The sequence below is a fragment of the Haemaphysalis longicornis genome, unplaced genomic scaffold (genome assembly GCF_048455015.1).
Source record: "Haemaphysalis longicornis isolate Haplotype H1 unplaced genomic scaffold, Haemaphysalis longicornis Haplotype H1 scaffold_1, whole genome shotgun sequence".
Taxonomy (NCBI): domain Eukaryota; kingdom Metazoa; phylum Arthropoda; class Arachnida; order Ixodida; family Ixodidae; genus Haemaphysalis; species Haemaphysalis longicornis.
Genome location: NW_027526203.1, coordinates 302,373,101 through 302,393,325, shown reverse-complemented (window position 1 = coordinate 302,393,325; position 20,225 = coordinate 302,373,101). Strand labels below are relative to the sequence as shown.

Here is a 20,225-nt window from a genome sequence, read left to right as displayed (position 1 = left end):
ATGCTCCTACTGTACACAAGTTGCTTACAGCAGTTTGTACTGCATGTGTTAGTGAAGAAAACACGTGGCCAGACAACAAATGTATAGGCATATAAAAAAATCAATTCTAAGCAGCTCATTAAAATTCTTTCCTTGCACATTAAATCGTTACACGGCCACTATTATGGTGGCATGTACTAACCAAGCATACAACAGACTATTTCTTTCACTGCTCCATGTATTACTGGGCTGCATAGCAAGGATTTAATGTGTTCTGTGTTTAACCCGGCAGACTTGGCATCGCTTCCACGATTGCAAAATCCCTTATAAGCATACATGAATGAGGTAGGTGCATCTACGCAGCGGGGTATGTATGCGCATATTTGCTGAATCCTTATACTAAGAGATAACTTAGATTGCCTGGCAAACATTCTTTATGCTTTCCCCGTTATGTAGCCATACTGCCAATTTTCAAAAACGTATTTCTTGGATTACTTGTTAGTGGGAACAAAATATTCAAAACCCATGTAAATTGTGGTATGAAACCGCGCTGCTGCTCAAACCCAGGGACTTGACTTTGCTGCATCATTCAATCACTACTTGCCCCACTTCACTAACCTAAAATGCAGGCTACTGCAAAGCAAAGTAAATACAGGCTGCATGAAGCCAAAATGCTCCAGCAGGACTCTGCAAACAGCAACTATCAGCCACTAAATCTAGGCTTTAGACCTCGAAAATGCTATACACGGCATACAGCCTTACTTGGTAATGCTAGTGCTCCACTCGTACAAAATGTTATGCCAGATATACGCTTGATAAGTATTATGAACTCGCTCAGTTACGCCTGAACTAGTTACAACGACCAGGTATGTAGTTATAACAATCAGGTATGTAGTTATAACCAGGCTAATAGTCCATCTTGCAAGCAGTGTGCAGCAGAAGTCCCTGTGAAAAACTGTGTCCTGCACTTAGTAATTCGCTCGCAGTTGCACTTACCCCCACATTCCCCCTTGGTCATTACGAGCCATTCCCTCTATGCATTTTATGTTCTTAAAGAGTTGCAAAAGTCCAACAAAGAAATTATGGCCAATTTCAAGCACCTCACCGGGAGAAAAAAAAACGCTTGTTTCAAGGCCCACAGAATCCCATAAACACTAGCAACAGGCCCAGTTCCCCTATCAACAGCGCCCATCGCCCGGGTGACAATTGCAGTGGACACGGTGCCACCCCTCACCACCAGTCTCATTGCAGACATGCTTGCCCACTTTTTTCATGCATGAAGGGGTTGCAGTCAAAGCAAGGCCACAGTCTACGATGGCACTAGACCAACAACAGGCGCTTTGAGAAATGCTGGAAGTCTGGACGGGGCACTTAGCACTGCTGAAAGTCATACAGCTAATTCAGTGCTGCATGGCGCCAACCCAAGTTAGTTCACTGGCAAAAAAAAAAAAAAAAAAAAAGGCTTCCTCACTGCTGCAGAGAACTAGTAAGACGGACTATAGGTCGACGCGAGATGGGTGTTTTGCCGCACGAAAAGGCATCGCTCGGTAATAGTCACGTATGTAACTAGACGTAGACTTGCATTTAATATAACAAGCTAATATATAAAACTCCACACTACCTGATAGCCCGCTCCCCTACCTCAATGATAACAATGTTCACAAAGCTAAAACTAATTTTTCTCTCAAATTCTGCTGCAAAAAGAGCTATTTATGGCCAGAAAATGCAGCTGAAGCCCGAAATAAATATTATTTGGATAAAAATAATGCCCCGAACATGCAGAAGTGCAGCACTTGAACCACCTCCCCAAAAACACCACAGATCCAGCTCACATTTTGAATTAGAAAACTCCTTTTTCTTGACCCGAGAAAATTTGCTTGGAAGCAAGCTTCGCCAGCACGTAACAGCAAACACTTAACATGCTGAATTACAAACTGAAGCGATCTGAATTGTAGCCCGACGAAGGCTGAACAGCCTGTTTCCACCCCGCTACCAGCTCTTTTCCCAACTTCCTCCGTTACCTGTACACTAGGTGTCTTGAAAGGAAAGGCTCCTGCTGATAACTATTTCCCCTCATTGATAAAAATAAAACCCATCTCCAAAAAGCCACGATACAAAATATGACCTGTTCCCAGTTTGCAACTTTGACAATAACACCAGGTTGTTACTACCTAAAATAATGCAATAAGGAGCCCAAAAATATTGTAAAGCAATTGCTTTTTTCATTTTGCCAGTGCAGATTCTCTATTTTTGTCTAGTCAAGAACTGGCAGACATTGATAGTACAACTGTCAGCTAGGCGGGCAATAACAAACAAACTAGGCAGTTAGGAAAACAAGAACAAAGGGTGGTGTACCGCTTCAATCTCTGCAGATTGGTTAACGGCGGTTAAAAGCAAAATAAAACCATTACGGTTGCCAAACGGAAATATCTGGCTAATAAGGTAGCTAAAGAGCTAACAAAGGCTACAGTACAAAAGCTTGCACGAAAGCAACAATTTTATGATCATACACTGTGTTGTGTAACCCATGTCGCCCCATCTGGAGTGTCTGGAGCAACGAATTTCTTCATTTTTAGCTCCATTACATGGCCCTACGTGCCAGGGTTCATATTTAAAAATGCGATGAAGTAAGGCAACTCCGGCCTCCCGTCCTCTGAGGAGCACTGAGCATTTTGGACTGCGGTATCTCCAGAGTTTCATCATGCAAAACAGAACCCGAGACCATGTCATCACCACAGGCTGTGTTGACCGAACCCCAGGTTCCCGAGGCAATTGCAAATGGCCACGAGAATATCTGAAAAGCTTTCTGGAACTGATCTGCGATTTCTCACAAGCCGCAAATCACTTTGACCGCGATGGAAGCTTCTACATCATGATGATGGTGATAGTTGTATTTTTTTTGGCGCAAGGCCAGCTGGGGAAAAAAGAGCACCAAAGCTTCTACATCAGCCGTGCTGACCAATGTTAGAGGGGAAATGGTAGCAGCCTTACTACTAGGCTTACACTTGCTTTTGGGCCATGCCCTTGCCCATCAGCAGGAAGCCCAAACAGTAATTTGCCGCTTTTGGCTGCTCTACCATCGAAGTTATGAATCCAAGTAAAAGAAGCGTCCAATTTAAAAGTCCCTCCTCTGCAGCAAGGTACAAGAAAAACCCAATCTTTCAAACTAAGCAAGTTCGTACACTGTCCTGATGGTTCATTTAAAATGAAAATTTTGTTCTCTGACATTAACAGTGGTGGACCAGACGACTGGCTACTTGGAGCAGTGCTTGGAGCACCAAAAATGAGAATTTGGAGCACACTTTCCAGCTTTTGGAGCAGGTTGTTTCGGACCACTTCAGTTGTCTTGTAAGGACTACTACTGAGAGCCATGCAATTGCTCAACATGCAATAAGACTACAGAGAGAAAGAGAAAAGAGAACCACACAGACCATAGAAGCACCAGAAAAAGCTTTTAGCTGGTTTTTCTAAAAAATTATTTTAAGCACAAAAACACCAGTTCAAGAGAACAAACACCGTACAAGCAAAACGTAAGCCTAATTATCAGCATTATATGTTTAAGACTTCTTTTTCTGCAAGGAGTGCAAGTTTGACAAAGGTTCCAAGAACTTCCTTCAGCCCTCCTTCAGAAGATTGTGGCCACTTTGCACACCAGCAAAGCATTTTTCACTCCTACCTCCCGAGATGAGGAAATGAGCATTGTTTAGCATCTTCCTAGCTCAATCAATTTCGGCCTGCAATTCTTGCTGTTTGCCAAAATTGCTTGTAGCACTGGAATCACCTGGCTTTTATTTCTTGTCCCGTGGTTCTTCCAACGCTTGGCCTTCAAGTCGCTGCATCTGCCATTTCCGAGAGCCCTTCAACGCTCTGATGAGCTCACCACCCAGAGGCACTGCTGCTGCATTGCGGGGCCAAATCTTCCTGAGAATGACATAGACCGAAGGCCGTTGACACTTGATTTGGAGACACTAGTTCGGTCCCCAAGCATACGCCATTTCAATGAAGCCTCTCTCTACATTTGCGTTTCCACGCGAGAGGCTTAACAGCGCTTTCACAAGTGCTCTCAGTAATGGGTACCTTAGGGCCCCAGATCTTTTGCCAGAACTTGTCCATCCGATCAATAGGGCTATAGTCAATGTTTTCTGAAACAAGGCTGAATTCATCCATTAAGGGGGGTCATAGCTCTTAAAACTCTTAAAACCTTCTACACTGAAAAGGCTTGCTGATGCAGCTGAGGTCCCTCGGCACTGATTTCCTAAGTGGAACCCTGGAGAGCAGGTATCCAGTGGCCTTTAGGTAGAAGCTCTTTGCTCCTACTTGGAACTGCTTCTTTTCATGCAGTGCCCAGTCACCGTGGGCAGCTTCGGTATCTGCGCCGGTTTCAACGTGCTCCTTCCAGCTGGATGGTACATCAACTTCAAGAAGTTCTCCGGACTTTTCCTGGTAGACTTCTCGCCGCAAAAACTGTCCAAGGACGTTCTTGATCAAAACTTCCATCTCAGAAAAGAGGACGTGTAGCAGTGGCTGTTTTTTGGAACTGGGTCAAAAACCAGACGAGCAAATCAGTCCAGCTGCGCAAGAAGAGTGCCTTGGACAGAGAAGCTTTATCTGTGAGATATATTCAGGTGGTTATAGACAACCCACCACGAGCATTTTGACCGGAGAGCACCACTTCTTTCACAGCTGGCAGCTGTTGAATGAGCCGGCCAAGAGCCAGGCCAAGTGTCAGCCAACGCAAGCTCACGTATCAAGAAGAAACATTCTCAGGTAGGTTGAGGACATTCTGGCTGGCTTTCACGCACTCACTTTGTGATGCAGAGTTTCTGAAGAAGCAATAACTATCCACAAGTGCCGCTTCCGCATCACTGCCCAATGCAGCTAGTGCATGCCCAAAGGCATTGTGCACTTTGTGCAGCGAACACTCCCCAATATCGAGAAGGGCAGGACTGACACGTTTTTTGAACTGTCTTTTTAGTCTCTTCATTACATAAGGCCCGTCCCTGTAAGAACACAACAGGTTGTCTCTTGGAAGGTCTTGTACTGCATCCTTCACAGCATATAGGAGAACATCTGCTCTTGCTGATCCCAGGCAGAATGATTGCAAATGTTCAACAACAACCCTTTTTGTTGGTCAGAACAGTATCTCATGAGCACACCAAGCTGTTGGCAGCACTGTTCCGGAATTGGTGTCTCGTCAATTTGGATTATGAAAAATACTCCGGGTGCATTCAACTCCTTACAATGTCCTTGAACTAAGGGCCCCCATCGCAACTTGCGATCAGCGAACATTAGTGGAAAAATAGCAGAAGCTGTGTCACCTCACAGAATATGGCAGTATTACATACAATTTCATTTTCGTTCCCAGGAAAAACCACCAATACCCTGTGACTGTTTTGGAACATACATGGGGCAATTATTAAAATAAACATGCTTTTGCAGCAGCATGGAGCAGGACGACCCTCTGGCGCAGCTTGGAGCAATTGGTGCGGCAGTTCTACCACTGCATTAAAGATGGCAGATTTTCCGATGTCCTATAAACAGGGCCTAATGCTCAGGATGCGCGATGTAATGACCTGAATTACTGACACCCCCTCCCCCCATTTTTTTCACTGCAACAAAATAATAAAAACATTAGAGAACATGCCCACCAAAAAACTACTGTTTAGTAAAGAGAAAGAAAAATGGTGAATTAGTTTTTTATTAAAGCAACCAAGTAAAACGGACCTACCTTGACATGTACTAGATCAGCTTAATGGAATAACCTTGTCAGAATAACTAACATGTTAATTTGCGATTCCAACACACAAACTGCAGCATGGCATCAAACTAGGGAAAGGTAAAGGACATGTAGAAGAGCACAAGCTACTTCTGAAATGACGTTTTAACCACAAACTCTGCAGGCTCGTCGACACCGTGAGAACAAATTCAAATAAAACAATTAAATGTTTGAATTTAAAGCACTAAGAAAACAAATCAACAGCTAAAATAGAAATGTTGCATGAAATAGACGTGACGATACATTCAGCAGTGGCAAGATTTTGATTTGGTTGATAATGAGGTTTAATGCACCAACGCTACACAGACGATGAGGTGCACCGTAATGGAGGGCTCCGGATTAATTTTGACCACCTGGGGATCTCTAACATGAGCCGAAGTCTTGAACACGCGGGCGTTTTCACTTTTCGCCTCCATCAGAAAAGCACCTGCCACGGCCGGGAATCGAACCCGCAGTGGCAAGATTTCGCAAGGGCTCCTTCCTTCCTACTGATCAAAATACTCACGAAGGCCTGGATGCTCACAGTAAGCATTTTAAGAAAAGAAGAACTGCGAGTAGGAATTGTTGGAATAGGTTCATGATGGTACAGTGCAAAAGACAAAAAAAGACCCTGGGACGAAGCGCTTCGTCCCGTGGTCTTTTTTGACCAAGTTGTCTTTTGCGCTGTACCCATCATTTTGAACAAAGCATTTGGATCCCACGAAAGGCCCCTCTGCAGTATCTGGCCCCAGATTTTTTAGCAGAAAGCTATGTGGTGCTATCATCAAGTGGCACTTGGAACAGGTTCTCAAATCTCTAGCAGGGAAACGGCCCAAATGTCAGAGCTCGTCACCTTATCGAAGGCGACAAGCAACAGTAAGATGTAGGCAGCACCTTCAGTCTTCTATCCTGTCAGAAGCATTAGGCATTTGGTTGGCCGGAGGGTTCCCCCCACCCCCAGGATCCCAGTTTCACTGTCCCAAGCAAAAAAAAGAACCAATGGCTGTGTCACTACACAGAAGATGCACCCCACTATGTTTCACAAGGATTTGTAGGTGGCAACCCTGGTTTTCTAGTTCCCGTCAGACTGGCTTGGAGCACGGAGTCAGCATACTGACCATCATTGTTTAAGTTGCCCTCTTCACGACGTTGCAAGCTGCAGCGGAAAGTCTGCTCAAAGTCCTTGGCAATGGTTACCTCATTTTTCATCGAACAATAGAAGCCAAGCTACTAGTTTCCTTTAAGCTCTCTCTAAATACTACATTTAGCGCAAACTGCGGAGTACCAATTGAAAGTAAGAGGCACTTTAGTACGAGAATGGGAAGTAAAAAGGACCTACCTATGCGCACATTGATTACCTACACATTAGCAAGGTATATACGGCCAAAGTGATGTACATGCTCAGCCTAACAAGCTAGTCCACAGCTGTGTTGAGAGCCAAGATAATGCGTCATCAGCACAATTTCGGACGTTTAGGGGGTGTGCCTTCAAGCTAGAGCAGGAGCTTTAGGTCGGTGGTTCTCAAATGAGGGACCATGCATGCTTTGGTGGCCAGCAAAACCACTCTCCATTCTGATGGCTGGCTGACATGGCCAGACTGAACTGTATCCAGTTCAGGTGGAGCCATGACAGAAGACAGTATTGCAGAAGCACATGCTGCCAGTGCAAGGCTGTGGTATGCACTTCCAGCACGTTCCGACGTGGTAGCAGTGGACAAAGGAAAAGGAGGAGGTCCGCATCACTGCCATGCACACATTCCCCTTTTCCCCCCAAGCTCTTGTAAAGCTTTTGCTTGTTTCGCGACAGTCTCACAGCCCCACCTATTCCACTGGTGCCACCAGTGATAGCAGTAGACAAAATTACGAATGAGGTCTGAGCTGTGCATGCGTACAGCAGAAACTTTCACAAAGTGAGCACGCTGCACACTACGTGTGGCCGTCTTCAAACAGCCCATGCACTGGAAGCCAAACCATGACGAGGGCACCACACACAGTGCTGTCTCATGTGAAGATAACCCCAGAACCTTATGTGAAGGGCTGATTCAAGCAATGGACATGTCCGCAGATAAACCACCTGTCCCGTGGTCGCTTGTCCACAAAGAACAATCCGGCTACCGACAACCGCTGCGCAAACAAGCCAGGAAGCAAGCAACAAAACAAATGGATAGACGCTACCCTACCCTTCACGAGCAGGCCATGCTTGAACTGCTACCAATGACAGCCATGCAGGAAAGGTCACCCCACACCGCAGCCTCTTTTCTTACACTGGGATAAGAATGGGGGGAAAACAACAGACAAGTGCGTGCCCTGTTGCCAGGCTGAGCAGCTTGACTTAATCCGAAGACACACTGTTTCCCAGTGGAAATCTGGCAGCGAAAGGGTGCCTGCCCACACAACCAACCTGCCAATCAGCGACGCGTGATGCCAGATAAGGTGATGCAAGTCCGCAGACAAAAAAAAAAAAAAAAAGCCACACTCACACCTGTATTAACCAGCAAGCGATCATATAACAGCACAGCTTTACCATAAACTCACAGATAACGACATTAGCACAAAAGGCAGACCAGACTACAAGTCTTCTGTTAGTCCCCAAGGCCTCATACATGCAAGCACCCCCCTTAGCCTTAACCCAATAACAGCCGACACGAGTGCTGTTATGACTTTCGCTGAAAAGCTCACTGAAATAGGTTTCCATAAATTGGAATCGGGCTGCAGAATCTTTAGATCATGCAGTCATCAGCATCTCAGCGTAGTGGTACACACTGAAACAATGAATTTTTGTTTGCACTTCTGAAGCAAACATTTCATGAGGGAAGTTGCTATTGGCTGAAGCTAAAGCACACTGTGGCCCCCAAAAAACCTTTCTCCTGGCATGTCGAGAAAAAACAAAACGAGGAAAAAGAGAGAGGTGTAGTGAAGCCCTAGTGCGCCGAGTTTTACCACTACCTTGAGTCTTCCACGCACTAGAAGCAGAAGAAACATGCATGAGACGTGCCTTTGATAAGTGAGAGAGAGAAAGAGAGAAAAACATGCAGAGGCAACTTTTAAAAAACCATTACACTCACGATTAAGGATGCTCACGTGAAATTTTTGTCAAAGGCAATTTTTGTGACAATGCCTTTTTATAGGTATATGCACTGGGTTTTTGACCACGCTGCGGCGCTATTTGAGCGGTGGCGCCAGCGCCATATGGGCGCTCTGCCACGCAGCAGCATTTCCCCCGACGAAAAATGTGGCTTGCAGCATGGTGTTGGCAAGAACGTCCGTGTGGACAGTGTTTTTTCTGCATGACTCGTGGATTTGTGAATGCCTTGTCATAAAGGGTGGCCAGCATTGCTTTTGCTTTAAAATTCCGGTCTGTGCTGTTCACATCTCCTACAACCACAGACCTGAAGCAGGTCACGCGACAAAAAGAAGTGCACAGGTTTCTTCTCTCTCTCTCTACCCTTTTTTTTTCCTTCGAAGCAAAGGCTAGAGCAGTGCTTGAAGACGGTCCGACTTCGCGCGATGAATGCAACTGTCCAACAATTGGACAGGCACATACGGCAGCGCAAATAACGCAGTTTGTTTCGCGCTATCTCTGTGTCATCCCCGTGCGCTAATTTCCTTATTTCTTGCTTTGCTTCAAACAACCGCGGCTTGAGCTGGGAAAATTTTTCCACCCAAGGCTGTATTGATATTTTATGTGGTGGTGGCGTGCGAGACAAGGCACTGGTTCTACTGTGCCACCCAGGCATGCTGCGCGCTTCTTCAGGAATATGAGAGACAGCAAGGTGCTCTGGCGACAGTGGTCTGGTGCATTGAACGCATGACCGTCCTCCACCTGAGCTCCCAATAAAGCTGAGCAATTACGCACAGGGTCTGGGCGGATCGCGAGGCAAGTACGTGATAAAATTAGGTGCGGCAGCAACGACAAAGATTTCACCAATGATTTTCAAGTGTTTTCCTTCCGATGCAGACGAAGCAGAAATTATAAGCAGAAAAAGATCACGGAACACGCTTTGGCTAGTTCAAAAACAGCACAGAGACAAATGACAAACAAGAGCGCTCTAGTTTATATGTCTTCATCTTTGCACTGTTTTTGAAGAAGTCAAACTATGTACACAGCGTCAAAATTTATTGTTACCTCGGATCACGCTTTGGTCATTAGAGAAGAGTTAAACGTGACAAAAGAGTTGGATGCCCATAATTACCTGAGAAGCGGCATTGCATGTATGCCCGTTCACCTCAAAACACTCGAAGTAGCCCATGATGAGGCTGGGTGCCCTGTCTGGTTCATCTCATCCATAAAGTTGCTGGCTACCTTAATTTGTGAACATTTTAAGCACTACAAAATGTTTCAAGCATGTGACGAGGTGCAAGGTGAAAGCTTCAACACGCATTGCCCTGGGGCCCACCTGAAAATGTTTTAAAATTGCGATAACATGCCCTTTGGCATAATTTAGAGAGTCCTATAGATACAGGTTCACACCAGCTTGAAATGAAATGGGCGTAACAGATGCAGTACTAATTAGACATATCATCGATAACTTCTTTGCAAATTCGTCCAATCGTCAGACCGGCTTCAAGAACCGCCCTGGCCTTCACTCCAAAACCAAGGGGGAAAAAACTGCGCGTTTGCTTTTGTTGTGCGGCCTGCCTCGGGTCTGCGGTTTAGGAGGCGTGAAGAGCACAGACCAGAATTTTGAAGCAAAAACAATGCTGGCTACCCCTTACGACAAGGCATTCGCAAACCCACGAATCATGCAGAAACAACATCGTCCACACGAGCGTCCCTGCCAACACCACCCGGCACACCTCGTTTCACGTCGGGAAACGCGTTGGCTGCGCGGCAGGGTGCAACCGCACACATGGCGTTGGCGCCACCACACAGGTAGCGCCACCACGTGGTCGAAAGACTGGTGCATACACTTTACACCCAGGGCATCCTGATGCCTTGATGAGCCATTCAGGGCCCGTTGAAGTGCAACTGACCCCATGCAGCAATACATATGTTAAAAAAAAAAAAAAAAAAGGAAAGACCAACTATTGTATGTTTTCCTTTGCACTAACTAAAACGAAATGGCCGCGTCCAATTAGTCGCATCATCTAAACTCTCAGCATGGAACAACATGAATCCCCCCTGAAGTGTGAAATCACTTTCCCAGTCCATGAGTTGCCTTCCGATTTACATCCATTGTTGAGAACCACTGGTTCAGATATTACAATCGAAGTAATAATCAAAACAAAAGGGAGGGTCCTACAGATTTGCACTGAACTTAACTCTGCTGTCATGCCACTCTCGAACGGTTCTTTCTTTCTTTGCTGTCATGCCACTCTCGAACGGTTCTTTCTTTCTTTAACAAACACAATGCAGCTTGTGATGTCATGGCTGACACTGGAGCGCTACATCAAAGCCAGCCCAGGCTGCTTTAAAGGTCTCTTCAATTTGGCTGCATTCGCCCAACTGGTTCAGGCAGTGCAGCCCACCTCTTTTTGACTTGTGGCCCGCACTAGCTACACTTCGCTCTCTTTCATCTGCTGATGGTGGGGGCACGAGCAGAACACGGGGCTTTCTGCATACGCCCCCGCACACTCACTCACGCACACACACACGCAAAAAAGGGGGAGGTGCAGGGAAGAAAAAAAAAAAAAAAAAAAGACCGCAGTTAATTCTGCACCCAAGTGCCATGAACCGATTCTGGGAGTGCAGGCGAAATCGAAGAGACCTTCTCTGCCCCCCGGGCACACTTCCCCCCTCCGAGGGGCACAGGAGAGCATAAAAAGAGGAAGGCAAAAAAGTGCAGATTTTTGTTTTAGCCTTTGTGGTCCTCGGCGATGGCGAGCTCGGACACACGGGGGAAGAAAAGAGTGCATTAGGTGGTGCGGCCAGGGCAGCCCAGGTCCAAACCTTTCCTCGGGGTTGAAGGGGATGCCAAGGTCCTCAGTGCGCAGCCTCCTGCTGAGCTCTTCGATCTGGAGTTGCACTGGAAGAGACGGGGTTAGAGAAAGAAGGGGCGGGGCCCCCCCAGCAATTAAACCGGGCCCATCCCAGCCTAAAGGGCCAGCCTGGCCACAGCCCCGCACACTCCGGCGGGAGGCAGCGCCAGCCCGCCCCAGGGGACGGCAGCCCCTGCACGCGCACCTGGCCGAGGCAGCAGAACACGTGCTGCTGCGGCTGCCGGCGAGAGCTGTTCCCGCGGCATCATCCATAACCTGCTCGGCTGCTGGGCACCACCACCAGTTAACAAGGGGGAGGAGGAGGGAACCCCCTCCCCGCATGCACGCCGTTAATGCGACAGCGACATCTCCCTTCGCAAAAACCCTCCACAGCACACAGCCCACCTTCTTCTGTCCATGTGCACTGCACACGACCCTGCTCAGCAATATTTCCCACGCTGGGACGAAATTGGGCTTTCGAGCCAACACCCAACACGTGGGCTTTTCTTTGTTAACAAAACACCAAAGCATCACCATCAACTACATTTACAACTTGAGCTGGCCTGCTTATGCACACCAAGAGTGAAAACAATAAAAAGACACTATATTACATCTGCGCACTGTACAAATAGTGCTTCCAGAACAATGCATACAAGAAACCTTAATTACCTAAGGGACAAAACTAAAGTACTAAATGAAAACAGAAAAAGAAAGCATCTGCTAAAAAAACTCTTGGGGTTCTGTGCACGAAATACACAACTTGACGACAAGGCACACTATAGCAAAGGACTACGAATTAATCTAGAACACTTGAAACTTTTTATCTGGACTCAAATATGTGCTCATACAAAAAAGCACGTATACACTCATAGCAAGCTCCATTAGCAAATCCATATCCACATTTCAAGTAGTCTAGGAGTAAATATTCCTCCAGGAAAGCTAATCTAGTAGTGGTTAACACATTCTTTAATGAGCTGCATGCAAAACACTGCAAACCCAACCCAACTGCTTTTTGTGACCAAAGAGCCTTGCCCGTTGTCGTGCCAGGAGTGGCTCCTCTGTGGGCCAGTCTCCAAACTGCATGGCCATGACAATCGGGCAGGTGGCTCTCCGACTACAGCACACATGTATGGCAAACTACAACAGGCACACAGCCTTAAAAAAGCACATTGTAATATGATGAGCAAGAACAAAGAACAACAAAAGCCAATTGAAATTTAGACACCCAATTTGCCTCCATAAAATGACAAACCGCACTTACCTGAGGGCGGGGTAAAATACTGTTTTCTTTGGCTTTAGGCTCAAACCAAAGTGCAAGAACTAGTCTTCAAGAACCAATGCTTGCACCTTCAACCTACAGTGCCATTCATATGCGCACCCCCCCCCCCCCCCCTATTCCAAGAGCCTCAACTGAAGAGCCTCAACTCAAGCTCCCTCAGCAATGAGCGCAGCAGTAGGAAATCAAAGCCAACTTACACAGATAGGCGCGCTCCTGGTTTGGATCCAAGTTGGTGGGCAGCACAGTGGGCATACCAGGGATAAACACTTTCTCTTTCTCATCGCAGCACCAGCGGCTTCGTCGTTTTCGCCGACGCTCTCCAGTGCTGGTCTCTAGGGAGCCCATGGAGCCCATGGAACCCATGCTCGTGTTGCTGTTCTCATCCTGGCTAGCCCACGAGGGTAGCATGGAGACCACGGGAGGTGCTCCCGTCATGGCAGCTGCAACAGTCACCGACAGGGCGGCATTAGCAACTGCAAAGCACTCCTTCCATGCTCAGCAAGGCTCCGTCTCCCTCTTCATAGCAACTCCCTACATTAAAATCAAGAGAATTTGCGAATTTCCGTCAAAACACCCTGCCACTAATGAGATATGGCATCTTCCTTCGGTTTAAAAACAGTGAAAACACTAATGGCTATCCAAAAGAAACCCAGAGGCATTTGCAGTTACAAAAAATTCACAAGTCCACACAAAAATTACCACAGTTTAACCTTATTCCTACCCTGGAGTGACCACCAAAACCTGGTCAACGTAAGCAGACAATCAAATAAAGTGAAGTCAAAATACCTCACAAAACCATTAAATTATAAAATCCAATTCACCAAGGTCGCATTATCGAGAGGCCGCTGTAAAAGGGTTAGGACCAAAGAAAATGCTTTAGATGCCGCCCTATCCCCCCTAAATGAGACACCTTCAACTTACAAGTGGGCTACTTTCTTCCTCACTGCCCCATAAATTGTACTCGCACCAAATTGTCCCAATAGAATGCAATCTAACACAACCCCAAAAAGTACCTTCCTCCCAGCTGCAGTTCCGCTATATATTTAAAACGCTGGTTGTTTAGAATAAACCTATGTGAACCTACCTTTCTAACATGCCTCCCAAAGGAACAACTTTTCTTACTCTGGCAGAGTCAAAATTACCCAGATGGTGGACCTTCCCCAAACACAAAAATTTTAAAAGAAATTGCGATAAAAATACTGTAAATAACTTCTGCCATGAGAGCTGCTAATGCAACTCCCACTGAAGAGGTTATTTACAGAATCCCTCAGCTTTCGATGCTACCATCACGCAACAACAGAAATTGCGAGTGGCGGCCACTTGACCCTTCGCAACCAAGCGCAGTTGCGCATGCGGCATAAGCAGCAGCGCCAAAGAGAGAAGAGTAACAGCTTGCCCTGCCGGCATGAGACTCTCACAGGTTCGCAGCTCAGGTACAGGGTCAACAGAAACCCCCACGTCATTTGCACGCCAATATCTCGCGTCTAAGTCTTACTGAAGTCCCCAACAGACGGCAGGATTTCGTTTTTCTTTTTGTCACAAGTTAAACATTTATAATTGTCCAAAACTCATGATGCTTCATATTTCTGCACAAGAATAATTCGCAGACTCAATATTTCATGGGCACTAAATTTCCCGAAATGGAGGAAACAGCAATCGCTCAAGACCATGGAGTAAGATAAAGAGGAGCGCCGACTGTAGCCCAGAAAAAATCATTTGCGAGGGACGATAATGTCCCCGCGCAAGCGGGCGCCCAGCTTTCACTTTGCTCTCTTCCTCTCTCACACCCCTCTCGTCGTTGTGCCTTTGTACATTGCTCTCCCTTTCCTCGCTCTTTCCAGCGGCTTGGTTCCTTCCGCCGCGACATCTGCCTTCTAACAGGTCAAACTGCGCGTGCTATCGAGACGCGCGCAGAATCTAAATCACGGTGTGCGGCCGCAATGAGCGGCGGGGTCATCGCACACCGCTACGTATGTGACGACTGCTTATTCTCTAACAGAGAATGTTTAGTCTGGAATAATCAAGGCGGACTGAAGAATATCGATATAACCCAAAAGATCCAAAATGAAATCGCACGACGACGATTTGAGAAGAACCACACAAGAAATGAGCCAGAGTAATATCACACACTGCAACATGCACTCCTCTAGCCTGATTCGGCTTACGGTAAAGCGGTACAGCGCAAAAATCGCTTTCTTGGTCACGCGCTACCCTGCCGCGCGCTTAACGATTTGTGCTTCTTCAGCACACACGCAACGTTTACTTGCGCAGTCGACAGAGGCACGCGGCAATGATGCATACAGTTCCACACAAGACATTTACGGCTGCGGCCTTGCCATGAATGTGGAAAGGCGCTGTCAGCGTCATTACGTGAGCAAAGAATTTCGAACGCTATCTTTGCTTCAACCCGCGTCGTAACTTACAGCCCGGTGTTCACTGTCACTGTGCGGTCGTGTATTCTTGTCGATGCTGCCAGCGCATACCGCCGATGCACTGCTGAGCAACGTGTTCTGATCACCTGGTTTGTGAAAATAAAGTTGTTCTAGAATAAAGAGCGAAGCCGGATAATGACCTATATTGCGTCATAAGAAGGGCTTGCGTGTTTTCTAAAATTACATTTAATTTAAAATAATTTAAATTATATTAAATTTGTAACGTGCTGAATCTACACCTCTCTTTTTATCTTACTAATGGCGGCATCGACGGAAGTCTACCCTCTGCATGTCGTATCTACATGTTGTAATTAACAGCTGCACAACCAATTGAAGGATCGCAAGTACTCAGAAACTGGAGAGGGATGGGGAGAAAACAAGTGATGTGTCGAAAAAGCGTGGAACATGTTGGTACTAAGTGGAGTTGTGATGCGGAAACATTTCTCGAATCGTCCCCCGCGTGACCCTGGCGTGGTTGTTTTGGCACTACTCACAACTAGCCTGATTTGATGAAAGAAGCAGCTGTTCACGCAATTCAAATCGTTAAGTTGATTTGAAACTCAGTGTTGCCTTCAAAAGCACCTAGCCCCAATCACCATTTTCAAGCAACACTCAGCGTTTTACGCGCGCTCTGCACCAAGGAGCAAGCTGCTTTCAACTGTGTGGATGTAGTTCTCTGGAGCGCCGCGCACTATACAGTAGCGTGGTATGCAGTACTAGCAGTACGCATAATGCAATGCGTGCTGTCGTATGTGGTTCCAAAAAAGAAGAAAAGCTCTGGGCTACACCCCTGCGTGATACGAGCAGAGATACTGAAATAATTCGGCATGTGAACTCCCTGTTTAGCATTCATTCCGATTTTGAGCCAGCAAGTTTAGTTTACAAGTGTTGAGAAGGTGGAGGGCACTTATAAAATCGCTACTTGTTAGAACTAGTTGGCTTCTGTTGGCTTTTGTAATACATGTAGCACACAACAGAATTCCCATTCGTCAATTTACAGAACGTGGTGACGTAGTGCCATTCGTAGCCCGAAGTGCGGAAAAGGAAGCGTTTCTCTAGCGGCCAGATGTCTGAATGTGGTCTCTACACATTTCGTATTCCCGGTCTGCAAACAAATCCTTAAAGTATCTTCGCCGTACTACAACCTAATTCCGTCAGGGTACCGGTTACCCAGGAAGTGCTGTCGAACCAGTTAATCAGGCCCGCAACGGACGCGAAGCTGCGCCAAACGAACCGCCTCCGAAGCAGACGACAAATTCAACGGGAATGCGCCTCGCCGTCGGGCCCAGCGAACAGAGCAGTTCCGGAGCACGGGAATCGCTGCACCATTCGTAGCGCCATCTACATTGTGCTCCGCGAGTGAGGGACATTAAGAGCCCGTCGGAGAGAGCTAAGTCGGCGCTCTTGTTTATCTTGCTCCGTGGCTCAGACCCTACCTTTCCTACCCTATTAATTTTTCACTGAGTATTTGTTTGGAACGTCCCAAAACTTTTCTTCTTCGTACTGAGCAGGTCATGAAAGAACTGACATACGGCTACATGCATGCAAGAAGGGGCGCAAAAATCTGCCTGTGCCAATGTGCAAGACAAAAACACATCGTCACACTCCATCATGCTTCTAATCCCACGATAGCACCAGCAGGAACAGCTGGAGGAGGAGGACTGCTAAGTCACAAAACCATGCAACCCTGCACAGAGAAGTAAAGCTGGGAGCATTACTTGTCTGTGCAGCCATCCCTTGCAGCAACCCCTACAACAATCCCTCCTACTCGTCCCATTACTGAGGAACAGGATGAAATGGCACGGCACTCGAGGGGAGCGGAACCGTGATGCCGGCCCTGCATTCGGGCAGGACAGGATGAAACCAAGCCCCTCATGAGGATCACGGTTTGCTGCTCACGTGTTCACTCCGACCAGTGGGGAGTGGCATGAACCACTGCTGCTTCCCACCCTAAAGGACATTGTTCCTTTTTTAAAAACCCCATTTCACCCAAAGGAGTGCACAAGTGAGCACATGCTGAAAGCCAGCTAAAATTGCACCCTTACTCAACCAGCCTGACCAGCAGGGTGGTGGGGCTAATCAAGTAGTGACCCCGGGGCACTAATAGGAATGTGTGAGATCGAGCTGTTTATGGGCGCAGCTGACAAATACACAGCAGCACTAGGCCACGACAGCTTTTCAATAAAAGAAGGAGCACCCTGTGAACGATAGTTCCCCAGTATAATAGCATACCATCTATAGTTACATAATTCCGGTTTCACACAATGGCAATTTAGAAAAATAACAGCTCAAATACACTCATAATACAGCAAAAGCGTGAATAACGGGACTAAGAAAAGGGAACTGGTCAGACAAGTTTCTTGGTCCCATTTTTCGAGCTTCTATTTCATTATTATAAAGGCATTCCGACGTGCCCAGCTGTCGCACCACATTTCTCATGACACGACAAACACAACCAGAACTGCCACTACAAATACAATAGGAAAACAAAGCAGACAGGAGGGGATGGTTCTTAGCACGGGAAATGGATTCACAATTAGACGATAATTTGCATTGGCCAAAACCAACACACGCTTGTGCATTTTTACATTGAACTAATCCACTTCAACAGTGCATTCGAAGTCCCGGAGTAACGCATATGCACACTAACGGCCCAAGACCGAATTAAATGTGCCAAACGGCCAAGCGCGCACCAGTGTTTAACCGAAACGATGCTTTCAAGCCTGCCAGTCGAAAAACACAGTTACCAGACCGGTGGGCAATGCTGAGGAGGCGAGTAGTGGGAGGCAAAATCGGCAGAATGCACAAGCACCAAACTAAATGCATTGCAGTGCCACCTGTCAACATCACACCTGGCTTCAAGAAACGCACTAGGCACTTGTGCAGCCTACAGAGTTTTCAAACTGGTCAGTTCAATCGCTTGTCTCGCACGATTACAGCTTTGGGATGTGCTGTGCAGGCCACTTCGCCAGCCACGAATCGGCACATCTGCTACCAGACACCAATCCCAGATTGAGCTAGGCGGCTTTCATCAATGCACTCGCACTGCCAAGCACCTTTTTGCTCTTTTCCCTTCACAGTACCAGTATCAGCCGGCTGCTGACGCAGGTGCCACTAATTTCGCAAGGGAGTGCTAAGAAATGGGTACAAACGGAGGCACAAATGGCTATTCGTGATTGAGCGCGGAGGTAAAGCGCTAAGAACCGGCGAACTTCGCGCATGATTGTTGCCCCGTAGCAGAAGCATTGCCGATGCTTCGACGGTCAAGTACGGCCACACGGCCCCGGTGTGCCAGATCCGGAAACAGTAATCACGTCAGGCGAAAGCAAGTGAACTGATGTGTCTGCGAACTCAGTAGGCAGAGCATGCTCCTAGCGCTTCTCGAAATATGGCGCGACTGATACGTTTCGGTCGGTGCTCCCGCACCCTGCACACTTCTGTCCCGTACTGTACCTCAGCGAGGCTTAGCCCTATTTCTAGTGTGGACGCAAATTTTTAAATCGCTCTGCTTAGGAGCTTGAATAATCTACGTCTAGAGTATTTTCTAACGCTGTAGCAAAGGCTAAGCATGCCGCTTTCCTCGAATATGGTTGGGATTTTTAAAGCAAGTGGCCGGAACTTGTATGGAAGCACGCCGAGGCTCCATACAAACGCACGAGCGCGTTCACATTGGCGACGGAGCGCGTTCATACAAGCTACCACTTACGGAGCGCAGGCTCCCGTTCTTTTTCCCGGTCCCTGTCGCGGTCCTTGTCTCGATCACGGTCCTTGTCTCGGTCGCGCTCCTTGTGACTGTCGCGGTCTCGATCCCTTCGGTCGCGACTTTTGTCCCGGCTCCTCTCCCGACTCTTGTCGCGGCTCTTCCCACGACTTCTGTCACGGTGCCGATCTCTGCTGCGATCGCGGCTTCGAGCACGACCGCGGTCTCTGCCACGGTCTCTTGAGCGCTCCTTATCACGGTCTCTCCTGCTGTCTCGGTCGCGGTCACGCTCGCGCTCCCGATCGCGGTCCTTGTCGCGTTCATCGTGATCCTTTTCAGACTTCGTAGACGTTGGCAAAGCAGGGAAGACTGGCAGAATCAGGGGAGGCGCCGGTGGTGGCACAACGCTAGGGGTACCGTTGGCCTGCGTCGCGGCTGGTGGCAACGCGCCGGCCATGTAGCTAGGCTTCAACAAAGACACCCCGGCACCGGCAGTAGGACGCACCACCGGGAAGGAATTCAGACGTCCCAGAGGGGTAGTGTTTGCGCCGGTGGCCATACCGAAAAGTGCCGACGTCTAAGAATCAAGTACAGCTGTTGCTCGTCCTGTAATCAGGCGTCTGCGTAACTATTCCAACGGTGACGACTACCCTGACCGAGGAACATGGCGTCGACAAATGGTGTTGGCCGGGACGGGCGAACCTGTGACGTCGCAACAACGTCAGTGACCGCTTCTTCGCGTAGAACGGATTTTTCAATATTTTGCATTATACATCCAATTTCAACGTCTAATTTCTAAAAAATTTTAAATTCTTTAAAGTGTTACGAAAATTCGACAGGTTCAGCTAGTTTCGCTTCTGCATGAAATTAACGTTACAGTAGGATGGCGTACGTGGTGTCATTATGGTATCGTGGAAGCAAAATGAAATTGCAAAATTTTTAAAAATGTTTTCCAAATAAATCAGTCGTTAGTTGCGCTGTCCTTCAATCTTGGTGCTTCCCTAGCACTTGGTCAGGGCTCGCAAGCTTGGACGTTCCCTGTCTTCCCTATAGGCGGCGTAAAAATCGACGCCCCACGTGACCAACCTTGACCAACCTAAAGCGCTGTTTTCGACCATCAAGCCCACCAGACGGCGCAGGCAAAATGTTACTTTTGGTATAG

The 20,225-nt window shown here is 47.4% G+C and overlaps 1 protein-coding gene across 1 annotated transcript in view; it reads right to left on the bottom strand.

Annotated features, from left to right (window-relative positions):
* LOC144149518 (uncharacterized) overlaps positions 1–19,770 on the bottom strand; it is a 34,743-nt gene extending 14,973 nt beyond the window's left edge. The window contains exons 1-3 of the mRNA XM_077681129.1: positions 19,070–19,770; positions 13,129–13,371; positions 11,624–11,699 (exon numbers count right to left, since the gene is read on the bottom strand). Coding sequence (XP_077537255.1) covers positions 11,624–11,699; positions 13,129–13,371; positions 19,070–19,622 — 872 coding nt within the window. The 5' untranslated portion in view covers positions 19,623–19,770. The remainder of the gene's footprint in view (positions 1–11,623; positions 11,700–13,128; positions 13,372–19,069) is intronic.
* Positions 19,771–20,225: the final 455 nt, after the last annotated feature.